The sequence below is a fragment of the Ranitomeya imitator genome, chromosome 3 (genome assembly GCF_032444005.1).
Source record: "Ranitomeya imitator isolate aRanImi1 chromosome 3, aRanImi1.pri, whole genome shotgun sequence".
Lineage (NCBI taxonomy): Eukaryota > Metazoa > Chordata > Amphibia > Anura > Dendrobatidae > Ranitomeya > Ranitomeya imitator.
In genome coordinates, this window is record NC_091284.1 from 547,693,623 (window position 1) to 547,703,611 (window position 9,989).

The following is a 9,989-nucleotide window of genomic DNA, read 5'->3' on the forward strand; positions in this document are numbered from 1 at the left end:
GAAGGTTTCTTCCCCTAAGTTTAAGCCTCGGTTTATTGGTCCTTATAAGATTTCTGAGATTATTAATCCGGTGTCTTTCCATTTGGCGCTTCCGGCCTCTTTTGCTATCCATAATGTCTTCCATAGATCTTTATTGCGGAAATATTTGGTGCCCGTTGTTCCCTCTGTTGATCCTCCGGCCCCTGTGTTGGTTGATGGAGTGTTGGAGTATGTGGTTGAGAAGATTTTGGATTCTCGTTTTTTGAGGCGAAGGCTTCAGTACCTTGTCAAATGGAAGGGTTATGGCCAGGAGGATAATTCTTGGGTTTTTGCCTCTGATGTCCATGCTGCTGATTTGGTCCGTGCCTTTCATCTGGCTCATCCTGATCGTCCTGGGGGCCCTGGTGAGGGTTCGGTGACCCCTCCTCAAGGGGGGGTACTGTTGTGAATTCTGCTTTTGGGTTCCCTCCAGTGGTTGTAGGTGGGAATGCAGTTGTCCCTGAGTCGCAGTCCTGGCCAGGTGTATCTGCTGATTGCAGTTCTTACTGGGATATTTAGGTGTGCAGGATTCATTAGTCCTTGCCAGTTGTCCATGGTTCTGGGAGGTTTTGGATCTTTGTCTTTTTCCTCCAGCCTTGCTGCCATTTCAGCAAAAATAAGTGTCTGGTTTTTGTTTCTGTGGCACACATGCTGTGTGCTTAATAATTCTGTGCTATTCATTTGTTTTCTCTTGTTCAGCTTAGATTGAGTCAGTGTTTTTCTCTGTCTTGCTGGATTCTCTGGAGTTGCAGATATACGCTCCACATGTTTAGTTAGATTGTAGAGTTTTTTGTATTTTCTGCTGTGGATATTTTTGGATGGGTTTTAATACTGACCGCTTAGTATTCTATCCTATCCTTTCCTATTTTAGCTAGAGTGGCCTCTTTTGCTAAATCCTGTTTCCTGCCTGTGTGTGTGTTTTCCTCTACTACTCACAGTCAATACTTGTTGGGGGCTGCCTATCCTTTGGGGTTCTGCTCTGAGGCAAGGTAGTTTTCCTATTTTAATCTATAGGGGTATTTAGTCCTCCGGCTGTGTCGAGGTGTCTAGGATTTGTTAGGCACACCCCACGGCTACTTCTAGTTGCGGTGATAAGTTTAGGGTTTGCGGTCAGTATAGTTTCCACCAACTCCAGAGAAAGTTCCATGCGGCTCCAAGGTCACCGGATCATAACAGACTGGCTGACTATGTGAAGGACACCTTGCCCACCAGGGAGATTCCTACCACACTGGAGGAGCTTATAACTATTTCCACCCACATCGACCTTCGTTTTAACGAACGACGGTTGGAGAGAACCCAATGTAGGCAGAGGTTCCAGTTGGCTCCTACCTTCACCACTTCACCTACCTTCAGGCCATGGAGGTATCTTGAGCAGGACCTAAGTCCCAGTCCGCTTGAGATACCTTGGTCTGTATCTTCCCGTGGTCTGTAATGTCTGCCAGCAGATATGACATTATGCCAAGAAATGTCCCCAGCGGTCGGGAAACGACCATGTCTAGTAACCATAGGAGGAGGTTTACTAGACAGTGGCGTTTTCCTCAAAACTGTCCTTTAAGGGGACAATCACCTTAGGCCCCTCCATTCTTACAGTTGAGCTTTGTGTGGATTCTGGGGCGGAGGGGAATTTTATGTCCTCAGCCTTCGCCCAACGTCACGCAATAACCTTGGTGAAGCTCGCCAAGTCAGTGACTGTACAAGTGGTGAATGGGTCGACACTGCCCTCACAAATAACACACCAGATCATCCCATTTACATTATCTATGTCTCCATCTCATCAGGAGATTATTTCCCTCCTTGTCATCCCCGAAGGAATAGAGGAGATCCTGCAAGGGATATGCTGGTTACGTTATCACTCCCCATTATAGAGTGGTCCTTAGGGAGAATTTTGGGATGGAGTGAATCTTGTGAAGGCAGATGTCAGAGGGAGTGCATTCAGGTTGCTACTACTGATGTGCCCTCAGATCTTTCTTCTCTCCCCAAGCACTACTGGTCCTATGCGGATGTATTCTCCAAGAGGGATGCGGAGACCCTTCTGCCCCACCGCCCCTATGACTGTCCTATTGACCTCTTGCCTGGTGCAGAGCCTCCCTGGGGTCGAATCTATCCACTGTCTCTCCCGGAGAAGGAGGTGATGTCCCAATACATCCAGGAGGATCTGGCAAGAGGATTCATTAGGAAGTCATTGTCACCTGCAGGGGCAGGGTTCTTCTTCGTGCAGAAGAAGAACGGAGAACTACATCCATGCATTGATTACAGGGGTCTTAATGCCATCACTGTTAAGAATAAATACCCTCTGCCTTTGATATCATAGCTATTCGACAGGTTGCGAGGAGTGAAGGTATTTACTAAACTAGATCTACGGGGTGCTTACAACCTGATTCGTATCCGTGAGGGGGACGAATGGAAGATGGCATTTAACACCAGGGATGGGCACTATGAATACCTGGTGATGCCCTTCGGGCTTTGTAATCCCCCTGCCGTTTTCCAAGACTTTGTGAATGATATCTTCCGGGATATGCTCTCCACCTCAGTTGTAGTCTATTTGGATGATATTCTCATCTACTCTCCAGATATAGACTCCCACCGGAGAAATGTGTGCAAAGTCTTCGACCTCCTACAGCCAAACTGCCTCTACGCCAAGTTGGAGAAGTGTGTGTTTGAGCAGGAGTTCTTGCCATTCCTTGGCTATATCATCTCCTCCCAGGGATTTGCTATGGATCCTGCCAAGCTACAGGCTGTGATGGATTGGCAGGAACCCCATTCTCTCAAAGCGGTGCAGCGCTTTATGGGGTTCATTAATTACTATCGCCAGTTCATTCCCCACTTCTCAACTTTGGTAGCTCCCTTGGTTGCCCTCATCAAAAAGGGAGCAAATCCCAAATTGTGGTCAGAGGAGGTTTCCAAAGCCTTTCTCTAAAATTAAGTCACACTTCGCTAGCACTCCTGTTATGACCTGGTGGTTAAGAGGCCACACTGAAATGACCTGGTGGCTAAAACGCAACATGGAACGAGCTCTGAGAAGGTGGTATCTCTACTGACCGCAGTCCCTAATCCTAACAACACAACTAGAAATAGCCGTGGGATGTTCCTGACACTCCCTAGACACCTTGTCACAGCCTAAGATATAACTACCCCTAAAGAAGGAAATAGAAAGCTATCTTGCCTCAGAGAAACCCCCAAAAGGAAAGATAGCCCCCCACAAATATTGACTGTGAAAGGAGAGGGAAATGACGAACACAGAAATGAAATTAGAATTCAGCAAAGGGGAGGCCAATACTAAACTAGATAGACAGAGAGCAAAGGATACTGTGCGGTCAGTATTAAAAACTACAAAATCCACGCAGAGTTTACAAAAATGAACTCCACACCGACTCACGGTGTGGAGGGGCAAATCTGCTTTCCCAGAGCTTCCAGCTAGCCTAAATAAGACATAGTGACAAGCTGGACAAAAGAGACAAAATGCAAAGCAATAGAGTCCAAACAAATAGACAAACAAACTAGCAAAACTTATCTTTTCAGACAAGGACTGGCCATATGAGAAATCCAAGGGAAGAATCAAATCCAACCAAGAACATTGACAGCAGGCATGGACTAAAGCCCAGAGCAGGTTTAAATACAAACCCAGGCAAGGCGATTAGTGAAGGCAGCTGCTACAGCTACCTAACGGAGCAGCAGTTCCACCCGAAACCACCAGAAGGAGCCCAAGGGCAGAACTCGCAAACATACCATTAGCAACCACAGGAGGGAGCTCCAGAACGGAACTCACAACACACTCCCATTTTACATTGCCCTGATGTTGGTAAAACTTTTATTATGGAGGTGGATGCTTCTTCCGTCGGTGCTGGAGCAGTCCTCTTGCAGAAGGGTGCTCAATGTCGGAAGCATCCTTGCTTCTTCTTCTCCAAGACCTTTACACCAGAAGAGAGGAATTATTCCATTGGGGACAGGGATTTGCTAGCCACGAAGTTGGCTTTCTCGAAGTGGAGACACCTCCGGGAGGGGGCTTGCTTTCTCTTCCAAGTTTACAAGAATTTGGTCTATTTACAGACTGCCCAGCGGCTAAATTCTCGCCAGGCCAGATTGTCCCTGTTCTTCTCCCGGTTCCATTTCACCCTCCATTTTCTCTCCAGGGAGAAGAATATTTGTGCCAACGCTCTCTTCCGCTCCGTAGTGTCATCAGCAGAGGAGGAGGAGGAATCTTGGCTTATTGTCTCTTCTGAGAGCCTGAGGACCATGCCTCCGGTTTTGCTAGAGTCTGTGCCCCCAGGCAAGACTTTTGTGCCATCAAATTTGTGACCGGAGGTTCTTTCTTGGGCTCACTCGTCCAGGGTGGGTGGACACTTTGGGACCAAAAGGACATCTGAGCTTCTGGTGAGGACATACTGGTGGCCGCATATGGCCCGTGACATTGGAGACTATATTCGGGCGTGTGTCTCCTGCGCCAAGAATAAGTCTCCTAGACAACAGCCAGCTGATTTACTTTATCCCCTGCCGGTTGCAGACAGGCCCTGGGAGATGGTCGGGATGGACTTTGTGGTGGGCTTACCCAAGTTTCGTGGCTGCACCATCATTTGGGTAATCGCCGACCATTTTTCTAAAATGGTGCACTTGGTGCCTCTTCCACGGCTACCTTCTGCAGGGCCTTGGCAGCGTTGTTTATTAAACACATTTTCTGCCTTCACGGTATGCTGGACAAAATTGTCAGTGACCGGGTCCCCAGTTTGCGTCTCGGTTCTGGAGAGAGCTCTGTTGTCTACTCAGCATCAAGCTGAATCCCTCTTCAGCATACCATCCTGAGATGAATGGGTTGGTAGAGAGGGCAAACCAGACCTTGGCCACATATCTGCAACATTTTGTTTCTGCTAGGCAGGATGACTAGGCATCCTTGCAACCGTGGGCGCAGCATAGCGTTATCTTTAATCCCGGCGACTCTGTGAAGCAGCAGAGTTCGCTTCTATACAGACCGGATGACGGAAACCGTGTCAATATCACCATATAGTGCCGCCATTTACTAGCAGCAGGTTCCACTCCTGCACGGTGGACCCCGGGCTGTCAACGCACCTATACTATCTCTATATTTACTCAGTGCTTTCCGCCAGCCCTAACATGGTCTTCGCTAAAACCTCTGATGGTAAGGATAGACTTGGGTATTAGGGTAGTCACCTGGTGTCACTCCAGGGCAGTGCCCGGACCTCCAGCAGCTGACCTCCCGGTCAAGACATGAATATGAGGCACGGAGGATGAAGACTGAGACATGGTAAGGAAGTCCGAGATGGGGGCAGGCAGCACAAGTTCAAAATACAAAGCCGGAGCCAGAAGCACAGAGATCAGACAAAACGAGAAGACAAGCTAAGTCGCTAACAAAAGAGCCAAAACAGTGAAACACCATGACAGGGAATAAGAGGCAAACTGCAAACTGAGGCAAGGAGTGAAGTGAGGAGCTGCCTGATATAAGCATTGCTGGCAGGGGATATGCCAGGGAACCCAAAATCTGCAGCACACAGTTGTTATAAATTCTTGCAGAGTCTGGCCACACTTCCCTATAGTCAGGTGGAGGCTCTCCAACACCAGTAGATGCATCATTGCTGGAAGTGTTTGGAAAGGCTGCTCAATGAGATGGTTATACATTGGGAGGACCAGAGTGGTTTATGCAGCTTATGCAGTGAATAGGAGAGTGCTTACTTCCATGTGAGTCACTTGCATGAAACATAACTACAAATCACAGAAGTTCAAAGTTTTGGAATGGCCCAACCAGCACTTAGATCTGAATACAATTGAAAATCTGTGGCTTGACCTAAAGAGGACTGTGCACAGGAGATGCCCTCACAATCTGATAGATTTGGAGAGCTACTGCAAGAAAGACTTGGCAAAGATTGCCAATTCTAAATGTGCCATGCTGATAGACTCTTATGCAAAAAGATTTAATACAGACATAAATTAAAAAAGAAATGTATTATTTTAAAGGTATATTTATGCAACTATATTATTTTTGTTTTTTAGTTTTCTTTTTCCATCTGAAAAGATTTCAGTTTATTTTTCAATTGAATTGCACAGATTATGGGTGACTTTAAAGGCAGAAAAAGTTCTGAATTGATTTTTCATATGATATTTTTTTACATGACATTAGCATTTTAACAGGGGTGTATTGACTTTTTATATCCCCTGTACATGAAAAATAACACTATTTCCACCCATAACTTTTATTCCACATTTTTATCATCTTTCTTTTCTAGAGATCTTGGCAGTTTTTTTTCCTCCACCTACTCCCTTCCCTCTCAATAGACTTTTAAAGGCAGAAGGTGTAATTTGACCCTTCCCTGAAGACAAATTTGTAGACAGATTTGAGCAGTTATTTAAAGTAAATGATCAGTGCAGGGAGAAAAGAAGTCTTTCATAAGAGAGATAAGAGGCACTTTTCTCTACTGAGATATATTTAAAAGTTCCTTATCTCTGTTGCACTAATGATTTATGAAAAAAATGGTTGCTATTTATCATTGTCCAGAAAACTAAACTATAGAGGGTCGATTGGCATATGTGTAATTAGTGGCATGTTAGTTCACTATAACAAGATTTTATTTTGTATATAAACAAAACATAATTTCCAATAAGGGCTCCTACTGAAAACCTTTCCAAGGCTCATTTTCAAGACTCATAAAGGTAATAATGGTTAAAGGAATACAACTAATCATTGTAGTGATGCTATTATTTGTTCCAGAGTCAAATACTCTACATGCTTCAATATTTAAAAGTAACTTTAAAGTGATACACTTAACATGTAACATATGTAGTCTAAATGACAGCCACATTTTAACCAAGTGTGGTAATTTATTTTAGAAATATTCTAAAACACATGAAATTCTAAGGATTTCACAAACATTTGTAATACTTTACTCACCTTTAAAGTTAGTTTGCTCAGTCTGAAAAGGCAAAGCAAAGCAGAAGAGGAGGAGGAACAACATCGTTCTATGCAAATTAAAATGTTGATGTGTAACACGTAAATCAGATTCTGCAGCTCACAGTTACTGGGAAAATGATCTTTAACGATGAGGAAAGAGCCTGAGGAAGTGACAACAGGAAAGAACTGTACAACAGTTTGATACAAAGCTCTGGATCAAATTGTAATCTAAATTTTTTGTAAAGTTAAAAGGTTTCAAACTTGTAACAGTGCAGAGATAAAGATTAAAAAAAATCACAAAACTATATTTTACCAGCATTTACTTTGTCTTGGTGTTGATTACTATGAATAAATATTTCATTTAGACCATATCCTATAGTGAATTAGTGTTTTAGTGAATCCTTTCCCACAAACTGACCTAATGGTACATCGGGGACCTCAAGTAGTTAAAGGAGTATTCTAAGCTCCAAGATTATATCCCAATATGTAGAAGCTGTAATAATAATATCAGCAAATACCTCTAATTAGAAATGTAGTAGTTTTTCTGATTCTCTATGTCTTTTGCCTCATGTGCAGGCACTGTAGGACCTTAGGTATCCATGGTTATGACCACTAGCAGCTAGGTAACTATCACTATATAAGTGGTGGTAACATGGATACCTAAGGTCCTGCAATGCCTGCACATGAGGAAATTAACAGCGAATCAAAACAATGTATACTACATTTCTGATTCGAGGTATGTGCTATTATTATTACTACACCTATAGTAGTAGTAGTAGTATTGGGATATGATCTTGGATTGGGAATACCCCTTTTTGACATATGATGTACTATCCCGTCGAGGTGGGGTGGGCCCGTATGACCACCGACGGGATAGTACGTCATACGCGATCGGCCGCGCTCACGGGGGAAGCGCAGCCGATCGCCGCCGGATGTCAGCTGCCTATTGCAGCTGACATCCGGCACTATGTGCCAGAAGCGGTCACGGACCGCCCCCCGCACATTAACCCCCGGCACACCACGATCAAACATGATTGCGGTGTGCCGGCGGTATAGGGAAGCATCGCGCATGGAGGGGGCTCCCTGACGGCTTCCTTGAGACCCCTGCAGCAACGCGATGTGAGGGTCTCTTACCTCTCCTCCTTGCAGCAGGCCCGGATCCAAGATGGCTGCGGCATCCGGGTCCTGCAGGGAGGGAGGTGGCTTACCAAGTGCCTGCTCAGAGGAAGCGCTTGGTAAGCCTGCAGTGCTGTAAGTCAGATCGCTGATCTGACAGAGTGCTGTGCAAACTGTCAGATCAGCGATCTGTGATGTCCCCCCTGGGACAAAGTAAAAAAGTAAGAAAAAAAAATTCCACATGTGTGTAAAAAAAAAAAAAAAAAGATTCCTAAATAAAGAAAAAAAAATATTATTCCCATAGATTTCTTTATCTAAATAAAAAAAAAAACAATAAAAGTACACATATTTAGTATCACCATGTCCGTACCGACCCAACCTATAAAACTGTCCCACTGTTAACCCCTTCAGTAAACACCGTAAGGAAAAAAAAAAACGAGGCAAAAAACAACGCTTTATTATCATACTGCCGGACAAAAAGTGGAATAACACGCAATCAAAAAGACAAATATAAATAACCATGGTACCGCTGAAAGCGTCATCTTGTCCCACAAAAAACGAGCTGCCATACAGCATCATCAGTGAAAAAATAAAAGTTATAGTCCTCAGAAAAAAGCGATGCCAAAATAATTATTTTTTCTATAAAATAGTTTTTATCGTATAAACGCGCCAAAACATAAAAAAATTATATAAATGAGATATCGCTGTAATCGTACTGACCCGAAGAATAAAACTGCTTTATCAATTTTACCAAACGTGGAACGGTGTAAACGCCTCCCCAAAAAGAAATTCACGAATAGCTGGTTTTTGGTCATTCTGCCTCACAAAAATCAGAATAAAAAGCGATCAAAAATGTTACGTGCCCGAAAATGTTACCAATAAAAATATCAACTTGTCCCGCAAAAAACAAGACCTAACATTACTTGTAGATTGTGAGCCCTCGCGGGCAGGGTCCTCTCTCCTCCTGTACCAGTTGTGACTTGTATTGTTCAAGATTATTGTACTTGTTTTATTATGTATACCCCTCCTCACATGTAAAGCGCCATGGAATAAATGGCGCTATAATAATAAATAATAATAATTATTACTCACTCAAATATGGAAAAATTATAGCTCTCAAAATGTGGTAACTCAAAAAATATTTTTTGCAATAAAAAGCGTCTTTGAGGGTGTGAGGGCTGCCAATCATAAAAATCTGCTAAATAACACACTAGAAAAGTAAATCAAACCCCCCTTCATCACCCCCTTAGTTAAGGAAAAATTAAAAAATTAAAAAAATGTATTTATTTCCATTTTCCCGTTAGGGTTAGGGCTACAGTTAGGGTTAGGGTTAGGGCTAGGGTTAAGGCTAGGGTTAGGGTTAGGGCTAGGGTTACGGTTGGGGCTAGGGTTAAGGCTACAGTTAGGGTTGGGGCTAAAGTTAGGGTTAGGGTTTGGATTACATTTACGGTTGGGAATAGGGTTGGGATTAGGGTTAAGGGTGTGTCTGGGTTAGAGGTGTGGTTAGGGTTACCATTGGGATTAGGGTTAGGGGTGTGTTTGGATTAGGGTTTCAGTTATAATTGGGGGGGTTCCACTGTTTAGGCACATCAGGGGCTCTCCAAACGCGACATGGTGTCCGATCTCAATTCCAGCCAATTCTGCATTGAAAAAGTAAAACAGTGCTCCTTCCCTTCTGAGCTCTCCTGTGTGCCCAAACAGGGGTTTACCCCAATATATGGGGTATCAGCGTACTCAGGACAAATTGGACAACAACTTTTGGGGTCCAATTTCTCCTGTTACCCTTGGAAAAATACAAAACTGGGGGCTAAAAAATAATTTTTGTGGGAAAAAAAAGCACTTGGGGGTTCAAAGTTCTCACAACACATCTAGATAAGTTCCTCGGGGGGTCTAATTTCCAATATGGGGTCACTTGTGGGGGGTTTCTACTGTTTAGGTACATCAGGGGCTCTGCAAATGC

At 43.9% G+C, this 9,989-nt stretch overlaps 1 protein-coding gene across 2 annotated transcripts in view; it reads right to left on the bottom strand.

The window, feature by feature from the left end:
- Window positions 1-7,011, bottom strand: part of LOC138672203 (cytokine receptor-like factor 2) — a 148,098-nt gene extending 141,087 nt beyond the window's left edge. For both annotated transcript variants that reach the window (XM_069760203.1, XM_069760204.1), the window contains exon 1: window positions 6,914-7,011. In XM_069760203.1, the coding sequence (XP_069616304.1) occupies window positions 6,914-6,977 (64 nt within the window). In that variant the 5' untranslated portion in view covers window positions 6,978-7,011. The remainder of the gene's footprint in view (window positions 1-6,913) is intronic.
- Window positions 7,012-9,989: the final 2,978 nt, after the last annotated feature.